At 42.9% G+C, this 21786-nt stretch overlaps 1 protein-coding gene across 1 annotated transcript in view; it reads right to left on the reverse strand.

Moving 5' to 3' along the window:
• Nucleotides 1-5104: 5104 nt before the first annotated feature.
• SYT9 (synaptotagmin 9) overlaps nt 5105-21786 on the reverse strand; it is a 210823-nt gene continuing 194141 nt past the window's right edge. Inside the window, exon 7 of the mRNA XM_025357337.1 lies at nt 5105-5422. Within this exon, the coding sequence (XP_025213122.1) occupies nt 5414-5422 (9 nt within the window). The 3' untranslated portion in view covers nt 5105-5413. The remainder of the gene's footprint in view (nt 5423-21786) is intronic.

Raw genomic sequence — 21786 nt, forward strand, 5'->3', positions numbered from 1 at the left:
CCCTCCCTCCCTCCCTCCCTCCCTCCCTCCCTCCTTCCCTCCATCCCTCTTTTCTCATTTTTTCTTTCTCTATCTCTTTCTCTCTCTCCCTCTCGCTTGCTTGTTCACTCCCTTTTGCTTCCTCCAAAAGAACAGAGCCTATTTTTGCCTCAGATTCATCCTGGGCTTAGGGATGAAGACCAGGGCTCTCTCCTTCTGCAGCTCCTAGATTGCCAACATTCTCTTTTCCCGTTTGTCTTGGAAGTTGTCCTGTAGGTCTTCCTTGGGATACTTTCTTGACTGATGAGACTTTTTTCTTCTGATTATTTTCTTTTCCTCAGTTTTCTATTTCACTTCTTCCATGAAGATCAGCCTATCTTGGAATGTACTCAATAGAAAGTAGAATAGTGGGCCTGGGCACAGTGGCTCACACCTGTAATCCCAACACTTGGGAAGGCCAAGGCGGGTGGATCCTCTGAGGTCAGGAGTTCGAGACCAGCCTGGCCAACATGGCAAAACCCCGTCTCTATTAAAAATACAAAAAAATTATCTGGGTGTGGTGGTGGGTGCCTGTAATCCCAGCTATTCGGGAGTCTGAGGCAGGAGAATTGCTTGAACCTGGGAGGCGGAGGTTGCAGTGAGCTGAGATTGTGCCACTGCACTCCAGCCTGGACGACAAGAGTGAAACTCCATCTCAAAAATAAATAAATAAATAAAAAATTAAAAAGAAAGTAGAATAGTGTGTGCTATCCCAGAAAGGCCCCATTCATACATGCCTCTCCTCTTGAAAGCTCATCTGAGACATACTAGCATTTCCTGAATATTGCCAAAGGCTTGACTCTGTCTTAGATGATCCCAAAGCAGCACCTCTATAGCTGGGGAAGTGTCCACAGTGATTGCGAAAGGATATTGAGGGGTATCCTTCCTCTTTGGTCCCAACAGGGGACTGAGAAGGAAGAGTCAGGAGTTCCCATTAGAGAGAATACCTGATTCTCAGAGGAGTCTCACTGGCCACTCAGCCTCTGGGTTGTGCTCTGTGCCAGCAACCAACTCAGGACTCCTGTGTGAGAGAGATACTCTTTGTAAGGATGTGGAAGGGCACAGTAAGCAACAGGTGAGCATTCTCTGGGTTGAGTTTGAGTGGCAATACCAGAGGTTGGGCACTCCTAAGCTAGATACTCTCAATAGTTCAAGGTGGCTATCCGTGAAGTGGGTGGTCAGGGGCAGCTAAGTGACCTGCAGAATTATCAGGAGCCACATACTGGCAGCAGACATTGTTTTTGGCTATATTCACATCCATATTTGTGTCATTTTCTCAGTTCATTAAATTACTTTGCATAAACTTGTTTTGAAAGTTCATAAGCACTGTATCAGTCAGAATCGGTTGTTTTTCTTTAGCTTATACTCTGTTTAACTGTCCATGTTTAGCCCTTCCCTTCTCCTCTTCCCCTTATTACTAACTGCATTCTCCATGTATGTTGAGCATTCAATGTGCTTTTAAAATGACAGCTATCTTGGAAACCCTTTAACTCATTAACCTCCTGACTCCCACTCCCATCCCCACTGTCTCCAAAGATGGCCCTGATGAGCCACACTTTCTGGTATTCCATTCTTGTGTAATTTCTTTCCCTTTGAATCTGGGCTAATTCAAGATTATGGCTTGCTCTTGACCCATAATATGTGGCAGAAATGACTCTAGGTTCCTTTAGAACTTACTTAACAGAACCTTGTAGCATCTAACTGGATCACTTGAAATGCTAGTTCTAGAGGAAGCCAGTCACTTTGTCAGAACACTGTCTTGAGATGTCCATGCTAACCATGTGGAGAGACTACGTGTAGAGAGATGTCCAGCCATTCTGCAGCTGTTCCAGTTATTTCAATTCCAGAGCCAGATGTGAGAGAAGCCATTATGGACATCCATCCCAGGCAGGCATTCAGATGATGCCAGCCCCAGATGCCATCTGAGAGCAACCATGAGACTCCAAGGGGAGAGCATCAACTAAGCTCAGTCAACACAGATAATCATGAGAGACAATATATTTCTATTTAAGCCACTATGTTTTGGTGCTTTGTTATGCAGCAATAAGTCATTGGAATGTCCCTCCCCCCCGGCCCCTCAAATTGCAGGACAGGATGTCCATGAAAATAGCAAGCCATTTTCCATACCTATCCTTTGTCAGTCTCCCTGACTCAAGTGTAAAATAATTATTTTCTTCTCATCATATGAAATGTAGTTCTACTGATGGCCATGTGAACTAAATCATACCTTTGTTTTTTTTCTTTTTTAGAGAGACAGGGCCTTGCTCTGTCACCCAGGCTGTTGCAATCATGGCTCACTGTAGCCTCAAGCTCCTGGACTCAGGTGATTCTCCTATCTCAGCTTCCTAAGTAGCTGAGACTACAGGTACATAGCTAATTTTTAAAAAATTAGCCAGGGGGGTCTCTTTTAAAATTAGATGGGGGGGGTCCCTCCATGTTGCCAGACTGGTCTTGAACTATTGGTATCAAGTGATCCTCCCGCCTTGGCCTCCCAAAGTGCTGAGATTATAGGTGTGAGTCACTGCACCCAGCCCTAAATCATACCATTTAAAGTCATGATTGTTGGAGAATTTTGAAAACATCTGCATTGTATAAACCTTTCCCCTCCCCTCCCTGATCCTTGCTCCTGTCATGTACCAGTGTACTTCCTGGACATCATACTGCCTGCTGCATGTGTCCAGTTCACTGACTGGGAGGGTGCTTCAGCAGCAACACACATCAAGGGCAGATCTCCTTGAAGTCAACAGAAGTAAGAGGAAGGGGCTGAGAATCAGTGCCAGTTGGTTGGGGGACACCAGGCCTCTCCCTCTCTCTTGGCACCAGCTTTTCCCAAGGTCTCATCAGAATGTTTCCCTTCTACTGCCGTGTCCATTTTTTCATGGTATTTAAATTTACTTCTTTATCCTGGAAAAGACATTGGAGAATCCCCTTCCCCCAAGTTAAATGAGACAAGGTTGTAGTTTTTCAAAAGGAGCATTTACTAGGAAACTAAAGGGGAACCAAACAGAATGCAAGAGAACAGAGGCAGAGTTGCAAATGGGCTGAGGGAGTTCAAATTTATTACCAGCCTCTGGCTACAGCTGTACTGGCTAGGCAAAGCTTTCCAGACACAAAGCCACCTGCCTGCCATGTGGACAGTCCTCTTTGCCTGCTTGCCCCTACATAGCCACCTTCTATTTCATACCAACAAACCAGCTGCATCCTCATTAGTATCCCAAGGCTGCTGGCTTTCTGGGTAGGAAGCTCCTGAGGTGGGGAACAGTAGGCACAGCTGCCTCAGGATCTCCCGCCTAGGCTCCCATTGCCAAGGACATGTCAGAATTTATTGGGATGGCTGCCTGATACCTATTGAAGACAGTTTTCTTTCTCTGGGACCATTCTTCTGGGCTCATCTGCCTAGCTTTACAGACAATATTTCTGCTAACTATCCTGGTAGTGCTAGCCCTTCATGTTTTGGTTCTAAACACCGGTATGGCGGCGGATGTCTGAATGAGGAAGGATGAGCAGAGGGGAACTTTGAGCAGAGGAAGTTGAATTTTCCTTATGGCATCAGACATAGGCAGAACCTTGGATTCTCTGAATCCCAGTGGGTGGAAGTCGATCAGAGAAGTGAAGCTTGAATGTAATGACACTGCTTCCTACAACCAAAGGCCTATAGCCTTCTTAGATCTGCCATCAGAGTAGAGCTTCTTGTACAGTACTAGGCAGCTGGGGCAATGAGAACTTTCTGAAGACGTGTAATGATCCTTCTTCCACCCAGTTAGTTCCATGATGAAATGTTAATTGAAATAAAGATAATGAACTTTCCGGGAAGGTAAACTACAATCCAACTCTAGATTCTGCTGCAAAGAGATTGTGTGAAAAGAAAAATATTATTTTGGAGCAGTGGTGCAAATGTGTGGATGGGGTGCCTTGCACCTATAATGGGACAGAGATGACCATTAGGTAACAGCCCCCAGTCCTCCCAGGATATGCTGAGGCCTGTGGTTTCATTTACAGGGAGGCAGAAGCAATGAGGATGAGGCGCATAGCTGGCCATTGGTTGGCAGACTTGGTCAGGAAGGAAGCTGAGTAATGAATGAGATGCCTGGGGAGGGCCCTTGACCTTCACTCTTACAGGTATTTCCATCCCCAAGTGCTGTGAAAGTGATGTATGTGTCTGAAGAGAGAAGAAAGCCTCTGTGTGTGGTTGCCCAAGGCTATGACTCTGGGCCATTGCATATGGAAATACCCCAGAAGGCACTCAGGCCAGAGAAGCCCAAAAGCTGTGCCTTTCTCTAGGGGATGGCTGTGTTCTCTCTCCATGATCTCATCTTACCCCTTTTTGTTTGAGATGGAGTCTCGCTCTGTCGCCCAGGCTGGAGTGCAGTGGTGCAATCTCGGCTCACTGCAAGCTCTGCCTCCCAGGTTCACGCCATTCTCCTGCCTCAGCCTCCTGAGTAGCTGGGACTATAGGCGCCTGCCACCACATCCAGCTAATTTTTTGTATTTTTAGTAGAGACGGGGTTTCACTGTGTTACCCAGGATGGTCTTGATCTCCTGACCTTGTGATTCGCCCGCCTCAGCTTCCCAAAGTGCTGGGATTACAGGCGTGAGCCACTGCACCCGGCCAACAATTACTTTTCATTCTAATAACATTCCCAGTTGAAAGGAAGTGGCTGCTGGTTACTGAGTGAATAGTGTTGGGGGTCTCTGATTCCTCAAAATCTGGTGTTAGCAGAAAATAGGGCCATGTTGATACTGGTACTCTCTACCATGTGCATGGGAGAAGGCAGTGAATTTGCTGTGAACTAGCCCTCCTTGCACTAGATTTTTTTTTTCCAGGGAACAGCCTGCTTGTCTTATTATTCTCTTGGGGCTCTTCCTTGCAAATCTGCAGCACTTTTGGGGCACAGTTATTTTCTGGAGACAGTCATTAGCTCAAAGGTAGTCATGTGTGAATTGAGATCTGCTGCCTATTTAGCACCTGGATATGTTTTTAAATGTTCTGTCCTTCCAGGGCATTCTAGAAAATAATATTATGTTAGAATAACAATTTCCAGGGCAGATGCTATGTCCTCATCACCAAAGGCTTCATATGAAACACTGAGTCCTGGTACTCTTGGTACTGTCACTATATCTATCATTTATTTTCATTCATAGTCCAATCTTGGTTCTTGGCATGAGAGACATGCTACCCTGCAGCACATCACCTTGGGCCACCTGCAGAACGTGGCTGAACCATTCAGGTTCACCAAACCCGGTCTAGAAAGAAGGCCAGTTATTGCTGTGGTTACAGCTGAGCGTTTGGTCACTGAAATTGTCTGGGTGTTGCTGGATGGAAAAAGTTACTTAAGATCTTTGTGAGATGGTTGTCCTATTGTGTCCTTGGCGCAAGCAGTCCTCTTACCCATGGTCATCGTTTCTGCAGGAAGAAAAAACAAAAAAATAATTTGGCTTTCATTCATACTTTTTTTTTCTCTCTCTCTCTTTTTTTTTTTTTGGGGGGGGGATGGAGTCTTGCTCTGTCACCCAGGCTGGAGTGCAGTGGCATGATCTTGGCTCACTGCAACCTCCGCCTCTTGGGTTCAAGCAATTCTCCTGCCTCAGCCTCCCAAGCAGCTGGGATTACAGGCACCTGCCACCACGACTGGCTAATTTTTGTATTTTTAGTAGAGACAGGGTATCACCATGTTGGCCAGGCTGGTCTTGAACTCCTGACCTCCTGATCTGCCTGCCTCGGCCTCCCAAAGTGTTGGGATTACAGGCGTGAACCACCGCGCCTAGCCCATTCATACATTTTTAATGTGCATCAAACAAGTGCCAGACATGCTAATAGATGCTGGGGATATAAAGACCATAAGTAGGACACTCACCCTGCTTTCAAAGGGCTCACAGATGGAGAAATTACAATGTAAGAAGCTGCATAGAATACTGCAGGGGCAATGAGAGGGAGAAAGTAACTTCAAAGGGATTGAGGAGGTCTACAGAGAACATTCTGAAGGATGAGTCTTGAGGTAGGCCATTTAGGCTTAAGAGGAATCCCTCTGGAAAGAAGGAGGAAAGGTCACTTGGGGTAGAGAAAAGAGACTGTGCAAAGGCAGAAATGCAATAAAGGGCATGGTGCATTGAAGGAATCATCACAATTTGGTGTGACTGGACTGTAGTGTGAGGAGTGAAGTGGTCGGAGGTAAGGCTGGTGATGTGATTTAGTTATGCCCCCACCCAAATCTCAACTTGAGTTGTATCTCTCAGGCTTCCCATGTGTTGTGGGAGGGACCCGGGAGAGGAGGTAATGGAATCATGGGGGCCAGTCTTCCCTGTGCTATTCTCGTGATAGTGAATAAGTCTCATGAGATCTGATGGGTGTATCAGGGGATTCCGCTTTTGCTTCTTCCTCATTTTCTCTTGCTGTTGCCACATAAGAAGTTCCTTTCACCTCCTGCCATGATTCTGAGGCCTCCCCAGCCATGTGGAACTGTAAGTCCAATTAAAGCTCTTTTTCTTCCCACTCTCAGATATGTCTTTGTCAGCAGCATGAAAATGGACTAATACAGCTGGGATGGAAAGATGAGGTCTGAGTGGTGCAACATCATTCCTTGTCTCCAAGATGTGAAGGAGGGGCTCTCTTAAGGAAGCCCCAGACTTAGACTAGCAGTATCTCTTGTGTTTCACACTCAGCCCAGCATTCAACTTAATTTAAACTCAGGGCACCTGCCAGCACAGATTAAATGTAGTAATACTGCGGCTATAGAGAGAAAAAACTGAAGTGACTTCTATGGATATAAGAATAACAAAATTTACATATAAACTATGAAAGAGTAGCAACCATTCTGACACTGAAATTTATGGACTTCCTTTCAGGGATCAAAAGTTCACATGTGAGGCTATTACTTAAGGGAAGTATTAAAAAGCAGTGTGTTCACTGCAAAGAGAAACCATGTTTGATTGTGACCCATGGCTTTGAAGTGTGTGCATGTGTGCGGGTGCACACACACATCTCTGGGAAAGGGGTATTTGTTTCTGCATCTAGGAAGAAAGCATGAATGATATTTGTCTTAATATTGTGGTTCAAATATCAGTTTGCCAGGTCAGCTGCTACCCTGGAACGTCCTCCGAATAGCTCTACTTTCTAAGCCACCACCTACGTCAGGCCTTTGGTTCCCTAGCCACTCTTTCAAACTGTGAAACCCATACCCATATCAGTTTGCCAATTCCTGAGTCCTTTCTCATCAGAGAAGGCAAATTGTTAATAGGCTCAGTGCCACCAATGAATGTGATCTGGAATTAAGTTGTGATGGTATTAGCCAATATTCCTTCATTTTTGGGTACTTACTGTATGCCAGGCACTGGGGTATAGACTTTACAAGTTCTTAAAAGACCCCTTGGCGTTCTTTAATGGAGGATGCAGAGTTGTAGAGACACTAATTTGTGCAAAGCAACACTGTGACTAAGGGTCAGAGCTAAGATTTAAACCCAAGACTTCTAATTTCAAAGTCCAAGCTTTAGCAATTATGTCAATTTCCTCTGTAGGTCTAGTCCACATTTCTGATGTATTAAAAGTACCTTATCTGCCTTGGCTTTCTAGACTCTAAATCTAGCCAGATTAGCTGCCTTTAAGAAGCCTAGTCCAAACTAGTAGCATACAGCAGGTGCCATATCCCATTTGTGGTTTCCTAGCTGCTCATCCCATTTCTCTGGATTTCCCCAGCTAGTGACATGCATATGTAACTTGTTTGTCCCCTCAGTTCTGTGTACAACCTCATTTTTCCTTGTTATGACCTAGTTTTACCTCTTCATTTAAGCAGTTCCTTCAGAATGCTTTGGATTTAGCTCTCCCAAAGTACCCAGCCTTAGGGACCACCTCTGTACCTGATTTCTTATGGCCTGTCTAAAGCCTCCTTAGAGGGCTAGGCTGCAATCTCAGCCAATTTTTTACCAGTCCCTATACCCAGGGATACCACTAGCAGAGGCATTGTTGCCAATGGCCAAGTCATAGCATAGCTCCGACCTGAACTCCATAGCTGGACTTTGCTCATTGGTGAATTTCCTTGTGCATGCAATTAGCCAGTCAAGGTCAGCCTCTGGAAATATGGCGGTGTGGCCTACTAGTCTACCCCTTCTTAAGGTGCAGTCCTTCAGTTGGGTGAGTTTTCTGGGCTCTGAATCTTTTCCTCTTCTGGACAGTGCCACTAAGGTCCTAGAATGCTTATGAGCTGGGACCGAGCCCACGAGATGACAGGGTTAAGGAGTTTCAATACATCTGGTGGCGTGGTAGGGTCATTGCTACCAGCAATCTTGCAAGAACAGCCTCTTGAAAACAAACTTATTCTAGGGAAAGTCAAGTATACAAGTTAGGTCTGAAAAAGTTGTCTCAGGAGAAGACATGAGTAAATTTTGCTGTTGTTGCTCAGCCCCTTTTTGTCTGGCTTCTGTTGGGGGAAAACTAGAAAAACTCAACCAAATCAAACAAAATAAGCAAATTACACCTTTCCAAACTCCTATAACCTAGTGAGCTGTTTTTCAGCTAAACATTTCATAAAACAAAATGGGAGAAAAGATTTTTCCGTAATTCAGAAAAGCATTGACTCAGTGGGATTTTGGTGAGACGAAGGTGGTAGAGACTGAGGCATCAACACCAGAGACTGTAATGGTGGTTTAATAACTATTAAGCATAATGCTAGCCTGGCTGGTTCCAATGCTGGTGCCAGCCCTATTTCCATGGGCAGAAGCAGCAGTGTCCTTGTTATGAGACTTGGTGGGCTCCCAGGCAGTACCAGGGATTTAGAAGGTACCAACAACTCCAGTATTATCAACAAGAAATAGTGGTTACAATCCTATCTGAACAGAGGAGATTTTAAGTGAATTCAGTTGTCCTGAGACATAAGGATCTAATTTGAATTAAATTGAATTGAAACCAAAGATGAGAACTGTCCTAATGAAAACTGTAATGTGAAGTGACATTTCGATCACAAAAATGACAGCTGATATGAGACAGGCCATTGAAACAGACCCCAAATTAAGAACATGAAAAGACAGAGTGAAACATTAGATAATATCTCTCTGTGAATATGAAAATGGGACTTTATTACAGGAAGTACCTAAGGGCTCTGAACTAAGAAGCTTGTCAAAAATGGAAGTGATTCTTATTACATGATTTAATCTTATATGTACTTAATATTGTTAAACTTACATTTAAAATTTTATTTAAAAAGCACAAAAATCTCAGGATTTTGTTGACTGTTTATTGCTTACCACAACTTTGCAAATATATGAAGATTCATTATGCTCTGCTGGTTTAGAATCTGATTTTGTTGACTGTTGCTTAGCACAGCTTTACAAATATGTGAAGAATTATCACACTCTGCCAGTTTACAATCTGATTAGCTTTCTGTAAAGAGGACATTCTATTATTATTATTTTTTTTACTTTCCCTCTCCCCTTTAAGAACAAGTATGTTAAAGAAATAAAGCAGTATGAATGTGACTATCCTGCCTTTCAGGACTGGGTCAGTAGCATGGAGAATGAAAGAGTCCATTTGGGCAATAACTACTATTTATTGATTGCTTAAGCACTAGCTCTATCCTAAGAACTTTGCATACCTTATCTCCTTCATGCCTCACCTCAACCCTCTGTGACAGATATTACAATTACAGTTTTACAGTGAGGTAACTGAGTCTGAAAAAGGCCAAATAATAAAGGTAGTAAATGGCAGAGCCAGAATCTGCCACCATGCTTTTATGGATTCAAATGTATGCTCTTAAGTACTATGCCCAGAATGGTAAATTATTGTGCTTTGAATAGTAACTCCACTACAGCACCTTTCTAAAAAGGATTCGCAGTCCAGAAATGAATTCTGACCAGTCCGGACTTCATAGGAGAGTGTGTTAAGATTCACTGTCAAGTAGACCTTGAGGGGAAAGGTGGCAAATGGTGTGTGGCATGTGTGACATATAGACTGTTATTTACTGAGAGGAGCTCATTACAAACAATCAAGAAGCAAAGGCTACAGTGAAGGCACCATTCAGAAGGTAAGACAAGGACTGTCATATTTGTCAGATGAGGTGGCAAGATAGGAAATTACTACAGGGCCAAAATTACTATACCTGATGAAGTAAAGCGGAGGATGTTTGGAGTTTGTTACTTCAAATTAATATTCATTACATGTATTCATCATTCAACAAACATTTATTGAGTCCCAGGCATCTGTGCTGAGCAATAAGAAAACAAAGTTAGGCTCGGCGCTGTGGCTCATGCCTGTAATCCCAGCACTTTGGGAGGCCGAGGTGGGTGGATCACCTGAGGTCAGGAAGTTCGAGACCAGCCTGGTCAACATGGTGAAACCCTGTCTCTACTAAAAACACAAAAATTAGCTGGGTGTGGTGGTGGGTGCCTGTAGTCCCAGCTACTTGGGAGGCTGAGGCAGGAGAATCACTTGAACCTGGGAGGCAGAGGTTGCAGTGAGCCAAGATTATGCCACTGCACTCCAGCCTGGGTGACAGAGCCAGACTCCCTCTCAAAAAACAAACAAACAAACAAAAAACCACAAAGATAAATAATGCACATCCTATTCTTGAAGGGCTCAGTGTGGTCAAAAGAAGACTATAGAATCAAGGATGAAGAGAAGGAACAGAGAGTAAAAGGACGTCTCAGCAGGAAGCTCTGATTGTGACTACTATGTGGGAGTGTGTGTGTCCATAATTCCATCTACCCAAATCAGGGAATAGGAATGATAAAAGTTATAACAAAACATTCGATAAGGGTGAAATTGGAAAGATTCCAAGGATGTATGTGATGCACTGGGTTACAAAATAAAATTTCATTAAAAAGCCTAGGATTGTCTCCCACTGACAGTACAGCAAGCAGAAGCCAACCAGAAGAAGAAACTTGCCTTATTAATTCATAGCTCTGGTAAAATTCCCCTGTGAGGCAACCAATGCCCCGTCCCATGTCTGTGCACAGTTATTCTACCTCTGCAATTTGGGACTCAGATCTCTGGTCATCTGTAATTTCAATTCCTAGAAAGAGCTCCTAAACTGATCATTTTGTTCCTATTAATTAGAAAAGGAACTGTGACACAGAAAGGTTTAACAAATAAGAATTATAAATGATGCTTTTGTGTAAATTTTATTTATTCAAGTGCAATATACATCTTGTTATTCCAATTTTTCTTTTGTTTTTAAGCTAAATGCTTAACAATCTGATATACTAGAAAATTATAAAATTCATGATTTTAATGGACATATTTAGAATAACTAGTTAAATTTATAGTCACCATTTAAATGCTTAGGAAAATCTATTATACTACATTTATAAAGCTTATTTTTAAGATGTTGAAATGCTTAAGATAATTTCACCTAAATGTATAAGATTTTATTTATTAGCATTATAAGAGTTATGTGATTGAGAACAATTTTGTTTAACAACTGCATTAGATGTTTAGAGTGTTTAATATAATCACATTTTAAATTTATGATTTTAGTTTGAAATATTCACAGAAATTTAATTAGTCAATTGCTTAAACAATGCTTAAAAATTTAGGAGAATTTTACTTACTAGATTTCTATCCTTTTCCTTATTGAAAAATATTTAAGAGAATTTGATTAAACGTAAAATTGGTGTTTAAAAGTTTAGGAAAGTTTAATCTGTTAAATTAATGAGCTAATGAGAATTTAACAAAGAACAAGTGAAGAAAGTATTATTTCAAAATAAAATTATTAGATCTATAATCATTATAATGGTTAACATGTAGAATTTGGTATATACTATTATAAGAATATTAGATATATTATTACTCCTTACCACAATTCTCTGAGGCAGGTACTGTTATTCCTATTCTACAGCTGAGAAAATCAAGGTACAGACAAGTGAGTAACTGCTTTATCAAGTGTGTTAGTTTCTTGGGGTTGCCATAATGAAGTATCACAAACTGGATGGCTGAAAATAACAGAATTTTATTGTCTCACAGTTCTGGAGGCTAGAAGTCTGAAGTCAAGGTACCAGTGGGCCCATACTTTCTCTGAAGGCTCTACGGGAGAATTCTTCCCTGCCTCTTCCTACCTCTTAGTGGTTGCCAGCAATCCTTGGCTTATAGCTGCATCACTACAATTCCTGCCTCCATTGTCACATGGCAGTCTCCTGTATGTCCCTCTATGTCTTTATATGACGTTCTTATAAGGACACTAGTCATGGGATTTGGTGCCTACCCTGATCCAGCATAAGCTCATCTTAACATGTTATCTGCAAATAACTTATTTCCAAATAAGGTGACATTCTGATGTTCTGCGTAGATATAAATTTTGGGAGGACACTATTCAAACCAGTACCCCATAGTCACCAATATCCAGCATATTGATAAGCCCAATGTCAGTTTGTAATCCTCATTTTGTTTACATCTTATTTGTCACATCTGGGCATTCCCTCTTTCTGGAAACAATTTCTTTCTTGCCTTCTAGGATACCACACCCTCTTGGTTTTCTTACTATTTCAATGACTTGCTCCTTCTCAGTCTATCAGTTTCTCTTCTTTTCTCTACCTTTAAATAGAATGTCCCAGTTCTTAGTCCTGGGACCTCTTCTCTTTACTATTTATATCTCATCCATTTTTATAGCCTGATCTTTCTCTGGAACTCTAGATTCCTGCATCTAACTGCTATTTTATGTTTTCCTATGGATATCCAATAGTTGCTTCAAACTTATTAGGTCCAACTCCTGATCATCCCACATAGGTGCTCTACCTGCAGTCTTCCTGAGCTCACTTAATGGCAGCTCTGTCTTTCCATGGTCAACCTTGGAATCATCCTTTACTTCTCTCTCTCATACACTACAGAAAACCCTACTGGGTCTCCCTTCAAAATATACCCAGAATGTAATCGTTTCTCACCACGTTCCCTGCTTCTACACTGTCCAAGTCTCTGTTATTGCCATCTGGATTATAGCAGTAGACTCCTAATGGGTATTCATGTCCAACCTTGTCTTTATCTAGTCTATTCTCAACACAGCAGCAGAGAGATCAGTGATAACTTTGGATCATGTCACATCTCTCTTAAAAATTGCCATCTTGGCAAATGAGCCAAAGTACTTTTGAAGCTCTACTGGGTTCAGGTAACCTGAGCTCTACCCACTGTTGCCTTTCTGATCTCATCCCCTACTTCTTTCTCTTTCTTCTCTCCTGCATCCCCTACATTGCTCTCCTCACTATTCCTCTTGTGAACTTCCTTAAGACCTTTGTATTGGCAGTTCCCTTAGCCTGTATTTCTCCATGGCCACAGGGCTTGCTCCCTCATCTCCTTCAAGGGTTTGCTCAAATATTCCAATTGTTTGTGAGCCCTACCATTACCTCCATTAAAATTAACCCCCTGTAAAAAGTAAACAATCTATATCACACTTCTGATCCCCATTACATGCTCTATTAAATTAAATTAGTTAATTAATTTATTACTTTTTTGAGATGGAGTCTCACTCTTGTTGCCCAGGCTGGAGTGCAGTGGTGTGATCTCGGCTCACTGCAACCTCTGCCTCCTAGGTTCAAGCAATTCTCCTGCCTCAGCCTTTTGAGTAGCTGGGATTACAGGCACCCACCACCATGCCTGGCTAATTTTTGTACTTTTAGTAGAGAAGGTGTTTTGCCATGTTTGTCAGTCTGGTCTCAAACTCCTGACCTCAGGTGATTCACCCACCACAGCCTCCCAAAGCGCTGGGATTACAGGTATGAGCCACTGCGCCCGGCCCTATTTTATTTTTCATAGCATTTACCTTCAGTATAACATAATATGTCTGTGTCTCCCACTAGGCAAGTTTCACTAGAGCAAAGATTTTTGACTATTTTGTCCCTAAAAATGTATCTTCAGTACCTATAGTAGATATTCAATCAATATTTGTTGAACAAATAAATAAATGCTTGAAACTTTCCATTTCCTTCTGCAAAGTGATTGTTTCAAAGGAAACTTGCTTGACTCTTACTTGGACAGAATTCTTACAATACAGCAAATGATGCCATGTAATGAGGCACCTTGAAAGATTGCTGGGATAAGCTGACAGCATGGCAGCCAACATAGTGACTCCAGGCTTGCAGGAGTTCTGTGCTTTCTGGAGGAAATGGTCATGAGTTTCCCACCCTGCCTTTTAAACTAAGGTAAGTCTCTTATAAAGACCTTTGTGAGAACTGTTTGAGGCTTCATGCCACTGCAAATCCATCTGAGATGATGACTGGGACCTTCATTGCCATTGTCTTAATTCTCATGGGTGTTGACTTGCTCTCTGGCATTCAGAGTTAGCTCTCAGTTACTTTGGTGCATTAATAGAACCACTATGCCTGCAGATTTGAAAAAAAAATGACATGTAGAATTTGTCTAAGAAATCAGTAAGTAAAACTTGTAAAAATCATTTTACAAGTTGTAAGATAGAAGAAATTGAAATTTTATCCAACAAGAACTTATTCAATGCTGACTTTGTGCCAGGCATTTTGCCAGGTGCTTGTTATACAATGATGAATAACACTTAGGCCCATTCTCAAGGAGCAGTGGGAGGTGCTGGGGATGACACACACACAGATAACATCAAGTAGCACAAAATGCTATGTCAGGGGCAGGCATAGGGTGCTAGGAGAAGATAGCACAGACGAGAAATATTTAGCTCATACCACAGGATCTTCAGAATGTTTCCTGAAGAAGCTGACAACTGATTAGATGCTAAAAAGACAGGCTGGATCTAGCCAGGAAAAGAGGGGTTGAAAGGACAGCATAAGAAAAAGTTAAAGCAGAAGCAAAGGCATGGGGGTGAATAGAAAGCATTGTGTGAACCACCAGCAATTAGGTGTGGCCTCAACATAAAGTATAAGGAGGAGATGGAGGCAGAGTCTCAGAGAACCTTGAATGCCAAGGTAGGGAACTCAATCTTGATCTTGTTCGGAATGAAGGGCAGTTATTGAAGGATTTTTAAGTGGGAGAGTTACATGCTCAGATTTGTACTTTAGTACTTGAAGGAGTGTAGAGGTTGGATTGAAGAGCAAATAGGAGAGTCAGAAAAACAGAATTGAGTGATAGTATGGGATCAGCTGAAGCACCCCCCTTGCCTTGACAGATCCCACTGAGCCTGACCCTGTAGAATTACTGGTGAGTGAAGATGGGAAGGAGGTCGTTGGCTTCGGCACTTGAGAACTCTAGGTGGCAGGTTCTAAAACAGGACTGGGGTGTTTAAATTTAGCATTTCCTGAATAGGGACCAATGGAGCTCTGAAAAAATAAGTCAAAAATATAAATACCAAAGAGATAATGAATGAAGAGTCATATATCTATCACCCACTCTCAATTGACCCTAAACTTTAGTGATCAATAAAATGGACATTAGATCTGTTCCCCTGTGACCTTGACTTCAGGATATCACCATTACGACTTATGGAGGGTGGCCATTTTCTGGCTAAAGAGCAAGATCCCAAGGTCCTCTAGTTCTCATTCTCCTGACATGAGGAAGACACCGGAGGGAGGTATAAGCAGCCTGCTGCGTGTGCAGGCACCTTGCCTCTCTCCTCTGGGTGCCTCCACCCACTGTGAGGAGCTGTGTGCAAACTGCACCTTGTCTTAATCCTCCCTTGGGTACTTACACACTGACCAGCCCCCTCCTGCCTCCTGACTATTGCACACTAGAAACTTCTCCATGATCAGAGAGCAAAAGCTCAATTGCCATGTGTATTAAAGGTCTGCAGTAAGCCCAAATCAACTAAATAGTCAATTTAGTGGGCACCGACAGACCCTATGCCCCAGACCTAAAGGAGTCCACATCAGGAGGGAAGACAGATGTATCTGACTAACTACAAGATAAAAACGAGAGGTGATAAGTGGTCAATGTACAATCAAATACAATATAAATACAATCAAACTATTAAGGGAGTACTTCATTCCAAATGGGGCATTGCTCACTAGAGACTTCATGGAGGAGGTGGCACCTAAAATGAACCCTGAGGATTATGTAGGACTTACAGACAGTAGGTGACTTCCTTCTTGGGCATCTGCTGGGATCAGCCCCATCTGACTGGATGGTGATACTTGCTTTAGCAGACATGACCCAGGGAAAGGTCATTTTTGCTCAGAATTTACACAGGCCACGAAGAGCAGCTGTAGAATGCATAGCCTATTGTGGTACCATGAGGGACTAAATACCAACCCCATGAAGTCGTCAAGCAGGGGCCTTCAACCCTTTCCCAGGACCTTCATGCTCTCCTTTCTTTTTCCAGTTGTGATTTATAGATGTGTTTTTCTCTATTTGGGAAAAAGTCTCAGAATTAGCTTAAATGGGCCAGAGACAGTGGCTCATGTCTGTAATCCCAGAACTTTGGGAGGCTGAGGTGGGTGGATCGCTTGAGCCCAGGAGTACAGGACTAGCCTGGGCAACATGGTAAAATCCCATCTCTACAAAAACAAAAACAAAAACAAACAAAAAAACCCCCCAAAATACAAAAATTAACCAGGCGTGGTGACGGGTGCCTGTAGTCCCAGCTACTCGGGAGGCTGAGGTAGGAGAATCACTTGAACCTAGGAGGTGGAGGCTGCAGTGAGCCTAGATGGCACCACTGCACTCCAGCCTGGGTGACAGAGCAAGAATCTGTCTCAAAAAAAAAAAAAAAAAAAAAAAATTAGCTTAAACATTGGGATGTTGTATGGAATATACACATCTAATAGGTTGAACAGAACTTGATTTTGAAAAGTCAGTTAAATATGTGCTAATTTTAGAAAATGTATTGTCTTACAGCTTGCTTTTTTTTTTCTCAGTGAGAGAAAGAGACAGAAACAAAGGCCCTTAAATGTGTTTGTTTGAAAAGAGGATACAAGATAAGAAACTTTCTTTTATCCTTAAAGGTTTAGAGGCTTTTATTGGTATGTTATTAATAATATTAACATTTTTGGCACTATTCCAACTATTAGCTTTTCATCTCAAAGATACTCACAATGTCAAAACAAATAAAACCTATTAGCCGAATTCATTGTCTCTCATCTGTGTATCTGCTGTTCTCTATACACCGTGGCTGATAGTAGGCCATGGCATATATCTCTCAACTATACTGTTAGCATTGGGTCTTTGTGTGACTTAGAAACAGAAGCTTCCTCCAGGCAAATTCACCACTTGGTGAGTGGAGAAAAAGCTGATTTCAAGCTGACTTTAGCTTCACACATCTCCTCAGCCTGGCACCCTAGTGAAGAAATCACCTGCAAGACAGTGTGCTGGGGCCCTGGGGAAACAGCTCTTTGGGGAGGTATCAGGGGCCTTAGGTTATTAAAGGTAATGCCCAGGTCCTATCTCAGAATGACAGGCTGTGTTATTCTGCATAACCATGTAAAATGTGTTTCCCATAGGCAGTTTCCTATTCGCAGACACAATTATGATATTAGATGGATGTTTCTTTCCCTGGCTATAGAATTTTCAATGTCAGTTACTTGCATTGTCTTACAATTCACTCGTGTTATCCCCAGCCCTGAGGAAATCTTCATTAAATGCTACAGTCTGGCATTTGCATGCTTTGGGGGAATGGGGAAAGGGACTGTATCTGTGCTTGGGATAGGATAGGGGGATAGGGCAGGGAGAAGATGGTGGCTGGGAGAAGCAGCTGAAAGCCTCTAAAGATGGCCGTAGAGAAGCCTGGAGTGCAGCAGGGAGCAGAAATGGTAAGCATCATCTGGAATCATGACAAGCATAAAAGACCATTCCTCAGGCCACCGCAGAGACATATTGGAGGAAGAAATCAACTAAGGGCTAGAGCGAAAGGGTGAGGACTCAGGGTATTTGAGTATTAAAATGAAGGGTGATTCTGGGAGCTGGAGGCTTAGAATCTCATCAAGAGCTGGAAATCAGGTAGGTAGCAAGGAAAGGAAAGAAAAAGGACTGGGGAGCAGCAATGTCAGAAAAGGGGCAACTTACTTGGACTTAGGGATTGGTGTCCTGCCCTGTGGGGAAGCTAAGCCCTTTTGGCCAGCTGGGAGCCTCTAGCCTGTCAAAGCAGAGGAGACCGCAGAGGGTGCCTGCTGAAGGAGACTGGGCTTAAGGCCTCTTCCCTGGTGCTTCTGAGGAAGGAGAGTGAGATCTGAACTTAGGGGCCATGCCCTCTGCACCCTGGCCTGTCTCCCTTTCGACCTCCTCTCCTACAACTCTACCTCTCGTTGCTCATGGTCCTGGCCACGCCCGCCTCCTCTCTACTTCTGGACAGGCCTCCCTGGTCCTTGCTCCAGAGCTGTGTGCTGGCCATCTGCTCCGTGATGGAAACGCACTTCTCAGGCCTTTGCTTGGCTGTCTGCTTCTGGTCAGTCAGGGAAAGTGTCATTTGCTCAGGGCCTACCCCAGCTACCCAGGACCGAGGAGTGCCCCATCACTGCTGTCACATCTTGCTGTTGTATTTGCATCCTCCAGCTTGTGATGACCTATTTTCTGTTCAACTGGATTCAGTTTGCCTGTCTCCCTCCATCAGAATGCAACCTCCATGGCGCAGGGGTCCCCACTGCCTTGCTCAACACCTTATTCCCAGTGTTGGGAATAGCATGTGGCATATGGCGGGGCGCAATAAACACTGGCTGAATGAATGTGTGCATGCTAGAGACCAGGACAACTGAAGATGGTCATGGGAACTGATGATAGATAAGCAAATGGCTGGCTCTTAGGGGTTAGGGAAATACTTTGGAGTATCTTCCCAGCTTGCACTCACAGTACCCACTCCTCCCCATAGTGGGCACACCACCATGCCTGGCTAATTTTTGTTATTTTTTTGTAGAGATGGAGGTCTTAGTATGTTTCCCAGGCTGGTCTAGAACTCCTGAGCTCAAGCAATCCATCCACCTTAGCCTCCCAAAGTGCTGGGATTACAGGTATGAGCCACTGTGCCTGGCCTTATTTTATTCTTTAAAGGAATTTCAGGGCTGGGCATGGTGGCTCACACCTGTAATCCCAGCACTTTGGGAGGCTGAGGCAGGGGGATCACCTCAGGTTGGGGGTTCAAGACCAGCCTGACCAACATGAAGAAACCCTGTCTCTACTGCAAATACAAAATTAGTCAGGCGTAGTGGCGCATGCCTGTAATCCCAGCTACCTGGGAGGCTGAGGCAGGAGAATCGCTTGAACCTGGGAGGCGGAGGTTGCGGTGAGCTGAGATCATACCATTGCACTTCAGCCTGGGCAATAAAAGCGAAACTTCGTCTCATAAAAAGGAGTTTGAGTTAGGTTTTCTGTTCCTAGAAACCTAAAGCATTCTACTTGACTCAGGGTGTGATAACTGTCCCATTCAAAGCTCTCTGGGCAACTGGCTCCATTGCTATCTTGTATGGAATTTATGCTCTGCTCTAGGGACTAGTCTCTCTGAAAGGACTATGGGTAAGGCAACAACAAAAACAAAAGCACTCTGGAAGAGAGGGGGACTTTCAGAGCTGTCCTAATGGATAGACCAGCAGCAACATGTCGAAGCCCCAGTGAGATCATTTTGACTGTGTAGAAGCAAAACTTTGTCAAAAATTAGAACTTCTTTAGAATAGCCTCTCAAGACATCGCATAAGAAGATGGGAGAAGATTGCCTTTGAAATGGGCCCAACTTACATACCCATACCTCTGTGGAAAGAAGCAGTGGATAGAGTCAGAGAGCAGCTTTTCTGAGTGAGCAGAACTGCAGGGAACAGAATCAGGAGTGAGAAGGCCTCTGGGAGCCACGACATTCTTATCTAATACTTGAGGCCAATGTGGCAACAAGCAGAAGTGCTTATGAGTAGATTTTCTAGATGTTAATTGCTTAAGATTATTATGATTTTGATTTATTTCACATTTGAATTTGATTTCTTATCATTGTTTGTTTTGTTTCCTCAGTGTGTGTGTGTGTTTTTAAATATAAACCTGTAATGCTGTCAGTTCTGTCTTACTCAGTGACCCTTGATTGCTCATTCACATTTTAAAATTAACAACTGGGTATTTTGTATATATTTTCTCTGCTTTCGTGTGTGCAGACTAATTTTCTAGCTATCTCCTTCTCTAGAGTTGGGATCCAACCAGCAGCAATGTCAGATTTGTTGTTGTTGGTTATGAGGTACATGCTAGCCCCTTGCAAGAAACAGTTTCAGGCACAGCTGGATCCAGAGGTTCAGACAGTGTCATCAGGACTCATTATCACCTTCTCCACTTCTCAAGTATGCTTTCTTTTGTTTCACTCCATCCTGGAGCGCAGTCTATTATTTTGATGGTGAGATAGCAGCCAGCAACTCCACATTTATATCCTCACAACTTCAAGTCCAGTGGAAAAGTGTGACTTTTCCTGATAGTTCCAACAAAATTCCTGGGCGTAAATTGGATCACACACTCACCCTGAACCAATCCCTGAATGTGATGATTGGGCTTAAGCCTGGGGAGATGCAAAGACGCTCCTGGAGCTGAAGATGTGGATACCTCTACCCAAACTACATGGTTAGAGGGGGAAGAGGGGATGAGTCTTCAAAGGAAAATGTGGTTCTTTTATCTGAAGAGGAGAAGAAAAGCTGCATAAGCAAAGTCATACATTTTCACTTCAGGCCTTTTCAAGCTAAGATAACGAGGGAAAATTATGTTCTGCTTTGGAGGAATAAAATCTTTGCAACTATAAAATTTAGTCTTAACAGAATGCAATATTTAAAACACATCCGTGGGAAAACCACACAGAACATAGCATGACTTCTAAAGTAAAAAAGAGTATTCCATTAACTTTCAGAGTTTTAAAAACAAAGGGCTTTCTGTTAATAAATTTTACTACATATTGTTCAGTGCATGTCCTACTGGGTTTAGAAATTGTGGTTATTTTTGAAGCATTTGATTAGGTGGGGAGGAAACATCAGAAGCAAAGCAGCTGAAAGTACATTAGCAAAAAACCTACATCCCAAATTATTTGGGAATGTGAAGTCATAAAGGATGATGAATCGGTGCCAGCAGGATGGAAACAAAATAATTTTCTTTAAAATTCTAAGGCATTGTTCCAGTTTTAATTGTTAAGTGAGCTGAATAATAACAGCTGAGAAGGAAAAGTCTTTGAAAACCAGCATTACTGTGTGATCCCTACACTGACCATGCCAGAAACTGGTTGTGCTCTGATTGGCATAGCTGTGTCTTCAAAGCTGCTTGACCAGCACAGAAGTGAGGTTGAGAGGTTTGCTGACATGTGTCGGCATATGTAAAACTTTTTCCAGGGAGAGGGCAAGAGAAGGAAAAGAAAAGTTAAACTGGAACTCCAATAGGTTATGAGATTCATCTTGATGATAAAACAATGAAGAGAGAAAGCCTTTCCTAACAGGTGGAGAGAAGTAAGTCCACATTTGGACCCAAATAAGCTTGGTAGCTATGCCCAACAAGCACTGAGATGGAGGAACACTGTGAGTTTAAATCTGTATTTAGTCAGCTTTTGTTACAATAACAACCCCCAAATCTTAGTTGCTTACAACAATACATGCTAATTTCTTGCTGATGAGTTTGTGGTTGGCTGCAGCTCTGCCAGACAGGTAGAGATCTACTTCTGCATTGTCTTGTTCCAGGACCAAGCTGAAGAAGCCCCTGTTTTCCAGGGCATGTTATTCCCATGACAGATGCTAGAAGTTCAAGGGGGTGAGTAGAAACATGTGGAACTGGCATGTTGTCATCCGTTCATATTCTGTTGATCGAAGCAAATCACAGGCCCGAGTCCTAAGTCATTGGAGTCAAGACCCTGACAAGAGTGTGGTGGGGCATATAACAATGAAGAAATAATACCATCTACCTTAATCTGACAGCTCGGCCAGTTATTTGTCTCATGATGTTGGATAAATTAG

This window comes from Theropithecus gelada, chromosome 14, assembly GCF_003255815.1.
Source record: "Theropithecus gelada isolate Dixy chromosome 14, Tgel_1.0, whole genome shotgun sequence".
NCBI lineage: Eukaryota > Metazoa > Chordata > Mammalia > Primates > Cercopithecidae > Theropithecus > Theropithecus gelada.